Genomic DNA, 18289 nt, shown 5'->3' with positions numbered 1-18289 from the left:
ATTACACGTATGCACAGTCGAATTATTGTTGGTCAGTGGCAGAGAACTATTGGTGCTCGTATAAATAAAATACACAGCAACTTAGAAAACAAGTTTCAGTATTTACATCAAACACTAGCTCTATAAACCAAACACTGACTACATTTATCGCTATTTTACATTCACTTCAGAATAATTAATGGTCCAAAATTCAGACAGTGAGGACCGATGTGCTACAAATAAAATATTTGTGCAAAGAAGTATCTTTTGTAAATCTCCTTTCCCTCCTTAGGTTGCTTCAACTTTTTATAAAAAGTCTACCATCCTTGTCAATTCATCGCTCTGAAATTAAGATCCACATCCATCTTCTTGCTCCGACAGTTTTTAGCCAACCCACTGCGACTGACCTCAGCTAGCTGGCTGGCAGTTTAGCGCTGAAACCACTCTGTGGCTACAGCTGCAATGCCGCTTTCACGCTACACCTGGCTGCACTCGCCATCTTCTTGCTCCGACAGTTCGCTGATACCACACAAGGCCAAAGATTGGTTGATTTCCTCCAGAAAACCATTTGTGGAAGGACGTAAATGATCATTAACTTCTTCGTCATCAAAGCACCAGCCGGGCCAATCCACATTTACACCTTCTGCAAACACACTGAAAGGGGGAAACAGAAGGTCAAAGGTCATCATTCTTTCAACATTTACCGGGTCACAATCAGGTGACCCCTTAAAGAGCTTTTAGTCTACCTCAAGTCGGATGATGCATTTTTAATAAGCACATATATATAAAGCAATGTGCTTTCAGTGACAACATTAAAGATAAACATGCAGAATGTCCATGTTTACCATTATGTTGCTTTTAGTACAACATATTTATTGATGCTTTAAGGTGCACATCGCTCCGAGTGTAAAGCTGTGTAAACACAGGCTTAAAGTGTTAACTGAGTCTATAAAAAGATTAAAATTACATTTTATATTACTAATTTGACTCTGAAGAGTTGCAACTAATGTTACTAAACTGATGTAGAGGAGGCTATTTTAATTAACGGCGTAGTGAAGAAGAAGTTCAAAATAGTAAAAACAAAAACACAGTAAAAGTAACTCTATACTTCAGTACTTATATCTCTGTTTTCTATAGCATGTAGAATGATATATTAATACATATTATATAGATATTATATGTTACATAATACCTGTTATAATGTATAATGCATAAGCATTATGTATAATGTTATGTATAAAGATCCACAGTTTTCAATATTGTAAGAACACTAAATTAGAATGAATGTTCCAACAATAATTGAGGAATTATACATACTTTTTACTAACCAAAAGAACAATATTTAAATTTAGAAAAAAGTAAATAAAGATATTTTAGGAGTGCTGCTGACTCCGGCATAAAAAACGAACTTTAAAACAAGAAAAATGTTTTTTTTTCTCAGTGTTTTGTGAGAAAGAAATTTGCTTCATTATTATTCATTATGTTAATCAAAACCTAAGCGTGCTTATAGCACATTGAGGTTAGAGACAGTAACATTTCCACTGGAACAGAACGGTCTATTTGTTACCAGCCTACACCTCACTGAAAACTCATTTAAAGATTAGAAGCTTTATGGGCTTAAAGATATATTTAAAAGTGATGCGTGCTAACTCTGTCCACTATTTTAAGTCAGTGAGTTTTTTTAGTTAAATGTCTGATCTGCACTACAGCGTAAACTATTTGCTTCAACTCAGTCTGTCAGTATGTGGGGCACATGAGAGAAAGCAACCCACCCGACCCCACTGTGGTCTTTACTGTGGTAAGTGCAGTATGCAGCAGAAATCAGCAGCAATGCAAAGCATTATGAAGATACAAATACTGTAATACCACAAGTGACTTCAAATGTCAATGGAAATTTTAATGTAACAAATCTTCTTTGAACATTATGGAAAACTGTGGCTTTTAAGGCTCAATTTGCTCTGTTTCATCTTGATAACTTAGCTATTCTGAGGAAAGCTTTTATACCCATAACGATCTAAAGATAAAATATGTAATATGTAAATCTTTTGAGTTGATATGATAGGTGCATGTTTTCTCTGATTGTTGTCTGTGTGTGACAGTAAATGTTCAGGGCTGTTGTTTTACATGTATTCCTTATGTCTTTATTCTTAGAGGATGAAAATCACTTGCCTGGCAGTAATCACTTGTTTTTAAATGTTCAGTAGTCCTGGTAGTGCTTGTTTACAGCTCTGTGTTTATTCTCGGACTCTACTAGAGTAGCTTTGCATGATTCACAGTTCAAAAATTTATCTTGTAATGGGCTTTGTTCCAGCCTCAGGCTGAAATAAGCCAGCTTTCTTCTCATTAATGCCTCTAAAAAATAAAAGTTTTCTGAACAGCAGGTGGGTGGGGTGCACGCTCTTACAGTCAGTGCAGTGTGCCTGAGAAGACCATATTAGGGATATGGCCCCTCTTTGACGTCATTCGTAGGTTGAAACGAACATTTAGAGCGAAACAAAAGCCTGAGCTTTTCATTTGCGGGGATTAGATAAATGACAGAAAATGGAGGAGGATAAAAGGTCCCTTTTAAATAAAATGTGAATAAGAATGAAAATAAAGGGAACTTATCACTGCCATATACTGACCTGTTCCCCTGCTCATCTTCATCTCCATCTACCAGCTGCTCCTTCCATCCTTGACTCACGCTGAGGGCCTTGGGTCTTGCTACTTCCACTTCCTCCAAGTCTGTGTCTCTGTCTCCATCACTGCGTGACGGCGAAGATGTGGCAGAAAATGAGGGAGAAGGAGAAGGGTATCTTGACCTCAGAGTTGTTGTTTTTAAATTTCTGTCTTTTTTAAATCCTCCTCTCCCCCTGTCTCTGTCTTTCGCTCTTTCTAAAAGGCCCTCCAGTCGTGAGGAATGTTCATCGTCTGTTTGGGGTGGCGTGTGTAAGCTACTGGGGCGAAGTTTGGCTTTTCCTTTTGGTTTCATGTTGGAAACAGAAGAACTTCTGTGGGTTTTTATTTTGGGCTTTTTGTTTTCCAACTTCCTGTCAGGCAGCTCAGATTCAGAGAAGGCTTGGGGATCAGAAAAGACTCTATCATTCCAAAACGTGTCTGGGTTTGACTTCAGGGTGCCCAGTTTGAGTGTCTGCTGTGGATCAGATTGGCAGGGCATGTAGATAGGAAGAGAGTTTCTTTTCAGCTTTGGGTTGTAGTCTGAGCCAAAATTAGAGGAAGAGTAGTTGTTTGAAGCAGCCCCAGTTTGTTCCAAACTCTGAAAAAACTCCTTAGATGTGCGAAAAGTGGCTGGATTTGTGCTGACTGGTCTCCTCCGTTGTATCCCAGGAGACTTTATATTTCTGGAGACCCACGCCTGTTGAGGTGTCTTAGTGTCTCCAAACAGACTGCCACTGGAATTTCTCCCTGCGTCCTGGTTCACGGAGAGGGAATCTGAGTCTTTTCTTGTTAATATTTCTTGTTGAGTCTGCTGTCTTAAAAACTCAGGTCCCTTCATTATTATCGGTTGATAATTAGATTGTAAAGTGTCATCTTCATTTGTTGGGTAGTCAACATCTGGGAGTTCACCTGGTAAAAAACTGTATTTTCTTACAGTGTTGTGTTTAAATGGCAGTGCAGCACTTGTGAGAGAATCCAGAGGAGGGAAAGACTGTCTCAAAGTCATGCTCTGCTCCTCTGTCATCTGAGATTCAACAATTCTGTCTTCATCCTCCCCCTGGTTTCCACTTTGATCATGTCTCACTCCCAATTCTATCCATTCATGTCCCCTGAAAGCCGGTGAACGCCTCTTGCGCCCGATTTTGTCCTCAGTGTAATTGGGCTCTGTGCACCAAAAAGGTAACTCACTTTTATTAGTGGTCATCTCATCTGGAGATTGATACGGTTCTGGCTCTGCCAACCCATTTATCAAGTTAGAGATAAAAGTATCATCAGTGGATTCGTCCATCGAGGTCTCCATTCCTGGCTGTGCAACAGGTTGTTCTTCTGTCTCCACATCGTCTGTCTTTGCTTCTTTAACAGGGTTTTCATTTTGCTGGTTTGTCTCTGTCTCCTGTCTGTGGTGCTCTGCCTCTCTCAACTGCCTCAGTGTTTCCTAACAAACCATCCAAAGAAAAAAAGTGACTCAACTGGTTCACACATAAAAACACCCATTTACCACCTACTGGTTCCACACATTTCCACCAAAATGTTGAAAGTACTGCCGTCACGCTCTAACGAAGGAGCTACGACATGAAATTAATAAATGGCTTGCAAATGCAGCCCACAGATTCTATCTGCCATTCATTTTTACATGAAGTACCCCAAGTTCTACTAGCAATACTATGTCAATACTATGTTTTAGATGTTTTATGAAACTGGATTGAATTGTGGGCGGGTACTGAAAAGGCACCTTTGAAAATAAAAGCCTATTTTAAATTCTTAATTTCTTTTACTGGACTTTCTCAAGATAAAATTTAACCAGGATCTGCAGTTTGGGACAAATCTCCCCGTTTGGGGCAGTACAAAAAAATCAGGCAGTCTTGTAAAGTTTTTCGCAGGACTTAAAATGAATTTTTTTTTATCAAAAAACAAATGCTAGATAGACCAAATATGACAAGTTGTGCAACAAAAATGAAAATATCCGTGGATATATCAGTGAAAATATCACATCAACACAAGCCAAATTCAGGAGGTTCAGGATCGGACTCTAATCATAACTGAAAAAAAAAATAATTTTGTTATATATATGCATATTTTTAATTTTTGGAGCCAACTTTGCAGATAGTCTGATAACTCAGATTTAGTTCAAAATATATTGGAAGGCATTAAAAACACAACAATGTGCTGCACAGTCACTTCACATGCCGGCCTTTTTCCACTGCTCTACATACCACTGACATAGACTGGCTATCAACAAGAACATCCGCTTAAGCTGAGACAAAACATAACTCAAGTGCACAATGATACATTTCCACTGAGAAGATGGAAAATTATGCAAAGCAGGACAGTAAAAAGTAGGCATGCATTCTTGCAGCTTTCTGTTCTAACAGGTGACGACAAAGTAACTTTTATCCATCCTTCCTTTTATCCCCAGTGTACAGCAGCTGAGCTGTTCTGGTCCCCTCCCCAATTGGACCAGTAGTGACATGTTTAGTTTTCCTTAAACAGCTGGCTGCCTGAGTAGTGTCCAAAAATGATATGGGTTTCTCTGCTAACAAGGCCAGGGATGGAGTTGCTCTCACTTCTGGAAATCTGGCAGAATTAAATATTTTTCTGGAGGAATTTAAAAAAAGATTCCAAAACATGACTATCCAGAGTCATGACTGAAAATAGGTCACTGAGCTTGTGTCTTATTTATATCAGTGTTAAAATAGCAACACTGTAACACTGAATGGCTGCAATAAGAAGATGCTTTTAAAGTTCTGTCAACTATGTGGGGTCTAAACCAAAACCTGACACTGTCATTCTCATAGCAAAGGGTATGGTGCTCTTACAGATAAAGTTTAAGCCAGACTACAAAGATTTCAAAATTTCTAATATTTTATTTTATTTTCTGATACCTTCGCTTGGTCGATGGTGGACACCCATATGGAGCAATTCTCTGAGGTGCTGGCGACAAGTATGACGACATTCATAGCACTCTGAAGCTCACCTACCTCCACAAGGAGAAATGAATCTGAGAGAAGCAGACAGACAGTTAGATTGTTCTTTTTATAATAATTAAGCTACATCCAAGTGTCTCGACTCTAGTCTAAAAGAAAGTGCTACACACAGCCATCTTTCAGTGGTATGCAGTACATCCTGTCGAGAGCCAGAGGAGGTCGAACCACCTTCAGCCGCTCTGTTTTCTTCTGGACTTTGGTGAGTAGAAGCACATCTGAGAAAAGCAGAGCCACCAACTCCAGCTACATCATACCAAGAAAAGGGGAAAAAATTAATAAATACAAAGTAATTTGTAGTAGTTTTGAGGAACGCAAATTAAAATCATAATAATTAAGTGCACAGTTTTTGCTCACTTTACTGTCTTTCCTGCCTCGAACCTTCAAGCTCTCCTCACGCAGCAGCTTGCGTACAACTTCAGAACCTACACCTTTGATGGGGCACGTTAGGTCAAACTTGCAGACTTCTTGGACATGCTGTCAATGAAATCAACCTCATGTAAATATCAAAAGCATTTCAAAAGAATAGAGGTAATATCTTTTTGAGTTTCCTGTTCACTACATTACACGCACTAGTGATTATAAACTCAACACTGACCTGCTGCATCTCACCAATATGTAACCCACTCTTGTGTGAATCCCACCATTTAGAAAACCACAACAATAACCTCAGTGCCCACAGAACTTAGGCATTACAGCACTTCGTGCTTTACATCCACAAAACAAGGTAAACACAGATGTGACATCTAAGCTCTCTTTGAATTAAACTTTTTCTCTTCTCCAGATTTCAAGCCACACAAACATCAATGCACTTTTTATGTATAATGCACTGTGTAGACTTTATTGCAGTAAAACAAAAGTACACTTTCAACACAGAATGTCCTCTGGGCTTAAGAATGAAGTAAGTCTGTTTATTTTTTGTTGAAAGGTCAATCCATAAGCTACAAAATAACTCCAAAGAACAGAAAAAAGTGACAAAATGATGACAAAGATGTGTTTTACCCTGTCGATTTCCTCATTTAGTCCATCCACCTCATACCCATCCAACCTCTGAGCAGAGATGTTGAGTGCGTGTTGCTCATCTTTTAGTCGCAGGTAGTCATTGATACCTTCCAAAAAATTATTTACACTGAACAACTGTACAGGGGAACAGACAAAGGAGGCCAGTGTGATGCAATGACTCACATATTGCATCTATAAAGGGAAAAACATTCTGTGGTGAATTTAAAAGGATTTTATTTAAAGGTATCTAATCCTCACCATGCCTCTGAGTGTGTGCTCCACAGGAGGGTCCTGAGTGTGTTTGAGCACAGCTTTGAGCAGCAGGGGATACTTTGTGATCCTCTGATGGGGTTTGGCCTGCATGTCTCCAAGACGCATCCGATTGCCCTGAGGATGATTCTCTACCCACTGGAGAGGACAAAAAAACACAAGAATATAAACTCAACTTGATGCTTTCAAAATAAAACTGATAGCCTGACAACCAAGTTTTTTAAAACTATCCAGTTAAGTTCAAGACTCATTGTAATAATGCAGAATTTGTGTAGTTTTGCCTCTGTACAGCACAACAGCGGATGTTACGTGACTAAACAGCAGGCATTCAACTTCAATTCAATGGGTTCAAGAAAAAAAATTAATTATTCAGCAATTTAGAAAAAATTTCTTTACGCATCTAGACAGAGTGACAAACAGTTTCATGGTCTGTTGTTATTTCTTCACAATGAAGCAGTCATAATATCTGCAAGTGATTCAAAGTTCCCAGTAATTTTGAATACGAGGCCCAAAGAGATGTGAGGGAAAGTGAAATAGATGTCACACAAGACATTGTGACAGAATTATTTCCACGTTTAAGACAAACAAGACCAACAACAACACAGCAACTAATCAGGTCATAAACATTGTCAAGGAGGTGGCTGCATCATTATCAACATCTACAATCAACAGACGCCTCCATGAGTGCAAATATAGCACATTTACAACAATGCGCAAACCACTGGGTACGCTCAAGAGCAGGAAGGACAGATTAGATTTTTCCATAAAACTACATATGCTACATATATCAGACTTATCCGAATGCTACAAAACCGATCGGGCAGGGCTTCACAGTGCAAATGGATAGTGACCCGAAGCAAACTGGAAAAGCAGTCCAAGAGTTTCTCAAGGCAAAGACACGACACGTTCTGCAATGGTCAAGTCAGTCACATCAAACAGAGCAGCTTTTCAGTTACTGAAGATAAAACGGAAGGCGGAAAAAAGAAAACCACAAACAGCAGCAACTGAATTTTGCTTCACTGAAGGCCTGGCAGAGCATCTCAGGGAAACAGCATTTAATGATGTCCATGGCTTCTACACTTTGTTAAACCCTTTGAATTACAGCAAGTCCTGCTGTACCACCACGAGTAATCGATGGAAGGAGCAGATTCAAAGAAAGTCAATTCAATCACATATTGATCATTTGATTAAAAACCCACTGTGGTGATGTGGAGAGACAGAATTGAAAAAAAAAACCTGTCTTTATCTAACGAATGCACTAATTATATATTTGATAAAATCATCGACTTCACAGTGATTAAACAAGAAGGTGAAGACAATTCACAGAAGTCTCTGATTTCTCTATAATTTTATTAATGAACTGCCAGAAGACTCTGTGACTGATATCAGAACCACCTCTAAAACCTTCTGAATGAAACTATAACTGGAAAAAGAAAAAAACCTTAAATGAGTTATTTTTGTTTTAACAGCCACACCCTCATTGCCCAGTAAGCGCCAGTTCTTGGTAAAGGAAGGCTTTAACTGTTAAACACAAGGTAGCACTAGCTGATTCTGCTGGAAATATCTACAAATATAGAACTGGTTTTAGTTTAAATATGATTATGTTCATCTAAAGGTACTTTCTGACTCGTCACAGCGATGTTTGTGATGATTCTGATTTTTTCGACACCAGACGTGACCATCCCCACAAGGATTTCGCTTCTTCTCTCAGGGACAAAGTGAGGATCGTTTGCCTGTTAGCCAAATATGTAAGAGGTGTTGTAGGTCACACTCTTCTTGCAGCCTCTTTTCCCATAAATCTTCTGCACAAATCTTTGTGAACTAGATATCTTTCACACCGCTGTTAAGGCTGAATCATTTGGAGAAGACGTTGGTGCCCGTCAGGAAGCAGCTCTAAGAAGTCGCCCACAAGCTTATGAAAACATTACAAACCACAAAACACAACCAATAGCAACTGAACTTTTAGTCAGTCATTAAAATGAATTACATTGAAATAATAACTGGGTTAGTGTGGGAGAGCAATTCTTTGATCTTCAGATGTATAGAATGCATGCACAGGCTGTATATGGATGTTACTGCTGCTTCACTGTACCTGGACGTAAGTGGAGAAATGTAGGTTGTTCTCCATCTGCCTGCGCGAGAATTCAAGATTGTCTTCCTCCTTCAGGCAGTATTCATGATAGGAAGAGAAGCGTTTATGAAACTGGGGGAAAAAAGAAAAGGATAAGTCCCCATAAAGTCACATCAGTATGTTTATCATTATTATTAACGATGCAGAGGTTAGCGCTAGCTTTAACGCCGCCATCTAGTTAAATATGCCTTTTTAACCCTTGGATACTTCACTTTGCTCCATTGTGACGCACATGAAGAGCTTCAAATTTCCCTGTTGCATGAACAGTTACGCCCATAGTTTGTTGGACAAAGACACCATTTCTTTGCAGTTTTGCCTCTGTACACCACCGCAGTGAATTATTACTCAAATAATAAACATGTGATTGAAGTGCAGACTTGGATACTTGGTTTAGTTTTATCTACAGTAACTGTAAAAGCTGCTGTTTCAGGTTGAGACCTGGTGACTGACTTGACCATTTCAGAATATCCCATTTCTTTGCTTTGAGAAACCCTCGGGTTGCTTTTTTTTAGTCCTCATCCTTTTGCAGTCTGATCAGTTTTACAACATATGGATGAATGCTGAGTACTGTTTAATCTGGCTACCTTGTTCTTCAGTATACCCAGCGGTTTGCACCTTGCTGTAAACCCTCTGCATTTAAATTCATCAAGGCGTCACTTGATTGTAGACGGTGACAATAGTACACCTACCTCCCCACAAGTGTTATTGACTCGGTTAGATGTTGTGAAGTTGTTTTTTCTTAATCATGGAAGTAATTCACTAATAATAATATACAGTAATAATATAAAAATGAGCATTATAAGATAATAACCTTGTCATCATGCACTTTAGTTATCTTCCTCGGTCTTTCTTTTGGTTGAGCTGAGCTGGTTCACATAGTCTTTATTTTTAAGACTGTACCTTCTTTACTTATTGGTTTATTTATCTGTCTTGGTTTTCTTTTCTTTTTCAGTCCAGTGATGACCTCCCTCACTTGCATCGACACCTCTTTGACTTTCGATGCTTTCTGGAGCAGTCTAATTTGTCCTTCCTGTTCTTGCGCATAACCAGCGGTTTGCATCTGGTTATAAACCTGTTTATTGTTCAAGAAGGCGTAGATCTTTATAATGATATCCCCCCTCACCCACTTCACTTACCCCCCCACCCACTTCACAAACTCCCCACCCTCATACTATGTTCTTGACTCGGTTAGTTGTTGTCTTAACTGTGGAAATAATTCTGTCATCATGCACTTTGCCATTTTCTTCTGTGGTCTTTCCGGTCTACTGTTTGTACTGTCGCTCTGATAAGTTTGTGTGGAGTTTTCAGTGACAGCCTCCCTCACTTGCACTGTCAACTTTGGGCCTTATATTTAAAATTACTTTGAAAAGCTTTAAAACAAAAACCCAGCACTTCAAAAATTGTGTCTGGTTCATTTGCCATGAAAGAACAAGCCAACAGATATCAGCTGGCCATAAAACTGTCCATCAGTCAGGTGTGCATTTTTACAAGTTTGTAAAAAATGGAGGACTTTGTATACAAATGTCTGTAATGCCCCAAAGAGTTTATGCAAGGTTTTTGCAAAACCCATAAATTAAAGCTCAGAGTCTGCTCTTCAATTGCATCTTAACTGCTTCATTTAAAATCCACTGTGATGGTGTACAGAGGCAAAACCACAAAAACTGTGTCTTTGTCCTAAAACAATATGCACATAAATTTATACAAGTAGGCCTAGAAAAATGGCAGAATATATAAACATATCCCAAGTGTTTCCACCTGCAGGACTACTTTTATGTATTACTTCATTGTACGTGAGTAAATGTGCTTATATGTCATACATCTGGTGGATGTTTTGTTCCAAAACAACGTGCAGAAAAGCAAACTCCTGTGGAAACAAAACCTGTACCCACATAGAGGTGAAGCATGATGTAAGAGGTGCAAATGAAGGGGGGAGACTCTATAACTGACCGGTAATATAAACTGTCTGCACGTACAGTATCATTCAGACTGGAGGGGAGGGGGGGGGGGGACTTACCTGGAGACATCCAGGGTCTAACCTCATGGGGTCAAAGGGCTTGCCTGTTTTTCGCGCTTCCTGTAACATCGGATAAACCACCTCCTGCCAGAACTGCTGATGTTCTTCGAGGATGGAGGGGAGGTTGGAGAAAAGCTGCTCGGGGGTCACCTTTTAAAACAGGAAGTGCGACAAAAATAAAAACATGTGTTTAACTCCCCTGCTTTGCTATATTTTCCGACTTCTCAGTGGAAATGTGTTGTTGTGCTACATGTTCCACTTGCACTCGAGTTGTATTTTGCCTCATCTTAAGCGGATGTTCTCGTTGTTAATCAATCTATGTCAGTGGTAAGCAGAACAGCGGAAAATAAGTCCTGCAGGTGAAGTGACTGTGCAGCAAACTGTTGTGTTTTTAGTATTTAAATGATAATGCATGCTTTGCACACTGACCTCCTGGAGAAATCCTTTTTGGTGCAATTGGACAAGAGCCGCAATAACCAACTGTGGGAGGCAGACACAACTTTGTTATACATCCTGTTGAAACTCCCTTTCTCCGCTCTGAAACTTTAATGTAACTGACTGTAAGCAGCTAGAGAGTGACATCTTACGTCTTTTATAATAAGCAGCTTGTTGATGAAGGTGAGTTCAGTATAGACAAACTCCCACAGCGCCTCCTGCTGGTGTCTCTGCATTTTTGACATTGTCTGAAAAGAGGAAGCAGAAGAAATGTCAGGGTCATCAGAAAGAATGTCAAATGTGCATATTGTGTAATGATTATTGCCATCAACGAGTCCCACAGCCAGAATAAGGCCAACAGAGTATCAGTTCCTCTATTACTGTTTGCCACCCCCACAGCCAACAGTTCACACGGGACACAAGCTCAATTGTTCCTGCCAGTAAAATGTGCTTTTATTTCCTAAAAAGGCAGTGCATAAGAAGCATGTACAATGGCATGGTTTACTGAAATAAACAATTTGTGGACTTCATTTAGACCACATGAGAATAAACTACAGGATGTCAGGCCTTGGCCAATGAATTGATCTGTTTTGTTCTTTTAATTTGATTTGTTGGCAGTAAGAAAAAGAAATATATATATAACGATAGGGCCCGTACTGAATGAGACTGCACTATATCTGTCCAGCTCGTCTCCAGCGTGGTTCCCTGACTTTCCTCGTTCCATCGCCACCTGAGATCCTCTGACAGAGAGAAGGCCTCCAGGACTTGCTTCAACCCATCCAGTTGACTTCGCTCCTGGGAAGTTGTCATAAACCATGAGAATAAATAAATAACAAAGAAGAAGAAATTAATCAGGCAGGGAAATGAGGGGAAAATATGACGCTCTACTGAATCAGTCCTTCCTTAATAGAAATAGATGTTAGTTTTGGCCACAGGTACATCTAAAAGTATGACAGTGGAACAGAATGAACTGCACTGCTGCTGTGAATTTGGGCGTTTGAGTGGGCGTTTGAGTGGGCGGTTGCCTTTACAGCAAGTCTGTATCTGTTCCTTAGAAAACCAGTATGTAGTTTGATGAGCACAGCACAATACCTCAGACGCTTTGTCAGACACTCCCTGGCTGAACAGGACTTGTTTGAGTGCAGTTCTGGGTTTGGCTCCTGCAGAAGTTCCTTTACTCAGAGTTCCAAAGTCATTCGCGACCTTTTGCTTCGTTCGCCTCTGGAAGCACAAAAATGCAGCGGGACATGTGAGCATGTATGCACAAGAGAGGTTTGCAATGAAAATAAATGAACTGAAACAGTGTAACACACCTAGAACTGAATCTAAACTTAATGCACGGTACTTCGGTACAGAAGAAGTATTTTACAAGTCAAGGTTTTTGACATCTTAGTGAAAGTACAGGGATTTTTATCAATAAAACATTTAAATAGTCAAAGTAAGAGTGCTTCAAGTGCCAATTTATAATTTTCATAATGACATATTTTTAATATTTAAGTTGCATAAAGTGCTGATCTCTATAAAAATCAGTATAATGTATGAAAAATACTTCAACTGGTTTTAAATACTAAGTTGTCCAGAATAAGTCAATAAGCTGCAAAACAAAAAAGGAATAATGGGTTTCAGCCTATAAACATATACAAGAAAATTACCTTAATTAAAGTACTCAAGTAAATCTACTTAATTTAACCTCCACTGGTGCCAGAACAGTAGGCTTGCCCCATCCTTACAATTCTGTCCCACTCCACTTGCCTGATAGCCGATTGTGCTGTACTTGTGTTTGTCTGCTGCCCTCTTGTGGTGGATGTTTAGGTCTGCAGCTTTCCCGTCAACGACATCAGGCTCTCTGGTTTCCGTCTCCCTCTGCCTCTCTCCATCCACAGTCTGCAGCACCGTTTCTTCCATTGGTGATTCACTCCCCCCTCCGTTGTTTACATGCTGTGCGTTTGGGATAAGGCTAAAGAGGAGCACACAGAGTTACTCAGTGCCATTATAAAGTGTGTGATGACTTCTTCAAAAAGAAAACAGTCCTTTCACAGGACTTTTATTAGGACTTTTTTTTAAATCCAATGAGTAAATGCACATCAGACTCACAACCTAGATATAATGATAAACTGAATTATCATTAAACTCAGTGGCAAGCTCCAGATCATTCATGGCAAATCCCACTTTAAAAATACTTTTCAGGATTCCCATCAGTGACACAGTTTGAGTGTAAGCAATCAGTCCAAATGAACAGCTAACAGTCCAACATAAATGCACAGCAAAAGGTACGCCATTTAGAGCCTTGTTTCATTTTAAATAGTCTTAAAAAATACGTAAAATTAAGAAAACTCAATACATGTCAGAACTTATAATTGTGTTCATTTATTTAAAGATTTAATTTAACTTAAACAATTTAAGTTTATTTAAGTGTCGTTCTGGTCTGCTGCTCGCCGCCCTCGCAGGAACCCTGATTGGGCTGTCAACCATCAATCTCTAGCCCACCTGCCCAAGGCGCCCACCGCGATTAGCAAAAAAGAAAATACTCCACTCAACTTCGGTCTTCTAAACATTCGTTCATTGACGAGTAAGGGACCTCTCATCCAAGACCTCCTATCTGACCGTAAGTTTGACTTTTTCTGCTTAACTGAAACCTGGCAACAACCTGATGACTTTTCTCAGCTAAATGAATCTACTCCTCTGGGGTTTGTTTACTTTTCCAAACCCCGCTGCTCAGGTCGTGGGGGTGGTCTCGCGATCTTTTTTCACCAGCACTTGAAAGTCCTGTCAGTTAATGTTGATTCCTTTAGTTCTCTAGAGGTCCTTGCATGTGAGCTGACTGGACCCATTCCCACCATCATAGCTACTGTATACCTCCCCCCCCAAACCTAACCCTGTCTTCCTCAGTGACTTTGCTAATTTACTAACCCATTTTTCATCTCTCTCCCCAAATGTGATCTTGGTGGGAGATTTCAAAGTTCACGTGGACAATAATGACCTTCTGCTCACCAGAGACTTTTCCTCCTGTCTCGAAGGCTCTGAATTTAAGCAATTTATCGACTTCCCCACTCACTCTAAAGGACACACCCTGGACTTGGTCTGTTGTTCTGGTCTTACTCCCTCGAATCTTTCTGCTACTGAAATCCCCATAACTGACCACTTCCTCCTTTCATCTAACCTCACTCTCTGCTGCTCTTCTACCAAGCCAACCCGTCTCATCTCGTTCCGCAACATCAAGAACATTGATATGGACATTCTCGCTACCAGTTTGGACAATGTTCAGATTCCGGACTTCTATTCTACTCCTGATGATTTGTTGTTATATTATAATAATTGTCTATGCACTGTCCTTGATTCTCTGGCTCCTGTAAAAACCCACTCTGTTTCCTTTGCTCGCTCTGCTCCCTGGTTTACCTCTGACCTCCGAGCTCTGAAGGCCAAAGCTCGGCAGCTAGAGCGTAAATATAAGAAATCTGGTTTAACTGTTGATTCAGAAATCTATAAATATCACGTACTTCAGTATAAAGACTCCATCAGCAAGGCCAAACAAAGCTTCTACTCTGGTATTATCAGTTCTTATGAGGGTAATGCAAGGACTCTGTTTTCAGTTCTCAACAAACTAATTCAACCCCCCAATGCTTTACCACCGCACTTCTATTCCTCTGAAACCTGCAACTCCTTGATGCTGTTCTGGACTACGAAAATCAATAACATCCACCAGCAACTCAGATCAAATGTTGTGTCTGCGCCCTCTCCAGAACCTTTTCTCCTTTTTGAGCCATTTTCCACTTTTCATCTTCCAGATTTATCTGATATTTCCGAGTTCATATGTAAATCAAAGCCTGCCACATGTCATCTTGACCCCATGCCCACAGGGCTTGTGAAATCCTGCCTCTCTTCTTTACTCCCACTCATCTCTGCTATCATTCACTCTTCTCTCACCACCGATATCGTTCCCTCCTTATTCAAGACTGCTCCAGTCACTCCTATACTGAAAAACCCTTCTTTAGATCCTAACAACTTTAACAACCTCCGTCCGATTTCCAATCTACCCCTCATTTCTAAGATACTCGAAAAAGTGGTTGCAGGTCAACTTCATTTACACCTGGTTAATAATAACATCTACGAGAGATTTCAATCTGGTTTTCGCTCATGTCACAGTACAGAAATTGCTTTACTTAAAGTCACTAACGATCTTCTAATCGGAGCTGACTCTGGTCTTCTCACCATTCTCGTCCTTTTAGATCTGAGCTCAGCCTTCAACACCATTTCTCACTCTATCCTTCTAAGCAGACTTTCCTCTCTCGGCATCTCTGACACACCCCTCGCCTGGTTTCAATCATATCTCCTCGACCGTTCCCAGTTTATTCAACTAAGATCATTCCGCTCTCGTCTATTCCTTGTCCCCTCTGGTGTACCACAAGGCTCAGTTTTAGGCCCTCTTCTCTTCATAATATACATCCTCCCTCTAGGTACAATTTTCTGCAAATTTGATCTTCAGTTTCACTGTTTTGCTGATGACACCCAGTTATATCTCTCTTGCAAACCTGATTCCTCCCTCCCACCTTCCTCCCTTTCAGAATGTCTATCCGAGTTAAAATCCTGGTTTGCCTCTAATTTTCTAAAGCTCAATGAGGATAAAACTGAGATCCTCCTTATTGGCACCAAATCCAACCTTTTGAAGGCGAACCATTTCTCACTCACCATCGATAACTCCACAGTTTTCCCTTCTCCTCAGGTTAAGAGCCTTGGTGTCATCCTAGACAGTTCACTTTCCTATAAATCTCACATCAGTATTCTCACCCGTTCTGCCTACTTCCATCTACATAACATTTACAGATTGCTTCCTTCTCTTTCCATCCAGTCTACGTCCATTCTTGTCCTCAGTCTTGTTACCTCCCGTATTGACTACTGCAGTTCTCTTTTGCATGGTCTCCCCCAAAAATCCCTCCATAAGCTTCAACTGGTTCAGAACTCTGCTGCTCGCATTACTACCAGAACCCCCTCCTACCAGCACATCACCCCTGTTCTTCGGGAACTTCACTGGCTCCCTGTGAAATTCCAGATAATATTCAAACTTCTTCTGGTCACCTTCAAGGCCATTCATAACCTCGCTCCTCCTTACCTTTCTGACCTGTTAACCACTACCTGTTCTGCCCGTTCACTTCGATCTTCTTCTTCTATCCAGCTTGCTGTACCTTCCTTCCGCCTCACCACCATGGGAAGCAGAGCTTTCAGCTGCTCTGCTCCCAGGCTGTGGAACTCTCTGCCCCCAGAAATAAGAAACATTGGTTCTCTCCCCCAACTCAAAACTCATCTGTTCAAATCTGCATATTCACTGTGAATCCACTGTTTGTTAATTTTATCTTGTGCTTTTGTTTTATTGTTCTTATTCTGCCATTGTTTTACTAAATGTTTTATCCTATTGTAAAGTGTCCTTGGGTGACTTGAAAGGCGCTCATAAATAAAATGTATTATTATTATTATTAAGACACATGGCAGATTTAATGACAAACGTATTTACTTCCAATAAAAAAGATTAAATAAGCAGGACAGTCACAAAAAAAAAAGACCAGATGACAAAACCAGTCAAATACACGTGAGCTCCTGTCTGAAGTGAGCAATGCTCTAATACTGACCCACATTCTGACTTTAAAGGATCAGAGTGACACGGCGAATACCAGCAGTGAGCCGTCTGAACAGACTGCTGATCGCACTGATTAAAACAGGACACCAGCAGTTTTTAATGACTCCAGGTGTCGTTACACAGCTGTGCGGGTCAGGGTGTCACACCTGGACTTATCTGTCATTATTTCTACCTTGTAACATTTCCTGCAGTAGCTTAAGCCCCCACTCCCCACTGCACCATTTACAGCTGTAGCCTGCGGTGTCATTGTTACACTGCCAGGATTAAAGCTTCAGGTGTGTTTTACATTAACACTTTTACTAGGATTCCTACTCTCATTTGGACAGTCTGAGAAAGTATCGTAAAAGCAAAGATTCTCACACGAGCAAACAGATTCAGTACACCGCACGCATCTGCTGTCACTCTACTGTCAAACATCAGCGCACTGACTCAAGTGCTTTCATCACCATGTCATACTTGTTTACAATCACTGCCTATATCCTACTGTAACTCAGTGATCAGTGAATTATAATTATATCGGAATTACAGCACTGGATCTTCTTTAAAACATGATGATTAGTCAATAAAGACAAGCATGTTGGTAATTTTATAACTTCAGCAAGCCAACAAATCAAATCAGAGTCCGTGAATCTACACATGAGCTCTGACGTGTCAGGGCCTTGCTGTGGTCAACACATAAAACAAACTGTTCCTTCAAAGCAGTGTCTACCCTTTAACCAACAGCTGTTTTAACAGATAAAATCATAAAGTTTACCTGGACTTGGCTGAATCCATTTTGTTTCACAGAGTCATCTTTGGTTTCTGTTAGCTTTCTCCACCTCCTTTCTTTCTAGCTTGCTTGTCCCTCCCTCCCTACTCTTTTCATCTGCACCCCTTCCTTCTGCAACTGGCCTGACAGGAACGACTGGATTCTGCAGTCAACAAATCAGCACTGAGGGTTGGTTAATGTGTCGCAGTTAAGGTGCTTAGTGAAGCGGAGGTGGTGCCTTGCTTCTTTGAAGGTGATCTGTTTTGTTGTTTCTTGTCAATCAGGATTATTGATCACCCCGAACAACCAGGAAAGTTTAAAAACAGCAGCAGAGTGTGTGTGTGTTCGTTCAGCTATTCATTATATGAGAAACCAATAAGGGATACAGAGACGAGATTCAGTGTTTTATATTGCATGCACAGGGAGTTATGGGGAAGAGGTC

General features: G+C 40.3%; 1 protein-coding gene across 1 annotated transcript; it reads right to left on the bottom strand.

Annotated features, from left to right (window-relative positions):
- Positions 1–11: 11 nt before the first annotated feature.
- plekhg6 (pleckstrin homology domain containing, family G (with RhoGef domain) member 6) lies at positions 12–17949 on the bottom strand. Its single transcript, XM_082551113.1, has 15 exons — positions 17854–17949; positions 13223–13427; positions 12563–12691; positions 12128–12265; positions 11623–11718; positions 11465–11515; positions 11036–11185; positions 8983–9093; positions 6879–7028; positions 6621–6755; positions 5976–6095; positions 5732–5864; positions 5520–5635; positions 2604–4072; positions 12–633 (listed from the first exon to the last, which is right to left on the bottom strand). Exons 1-15 carry the CDS (start codon positions 17871–17873, stop codon positions 456–458), a joined length of 3201 nt encoding a protein of 1066 aa, XP_082407239.1. The 5' UTR covers positions 17874–17949; the 3' UTR covers positions 12–455.
- Between the last annotated feature and the right edge of the window lie 340 nt (positions 17950–18289).

This window comes from Aulonocara stuartgranti, assembly GCF_965226115.1.
Source record: "Aulonocara stuartgranti genome assembly, chromosome: 11".
Classification (NCBI taxonomy): domain Eukaryota; kingdom Metazoa; phylum Chordata; class Actinopteri; order Cichliformes; family Cichlidae; genus Aulonocara; species Aulonocara stuartgranti.
The sequence above is the reverse complement of the archived record's forward strand: the minus strand, read 5'-3'. Positions and strand labels throughout refer to the sequence as shown.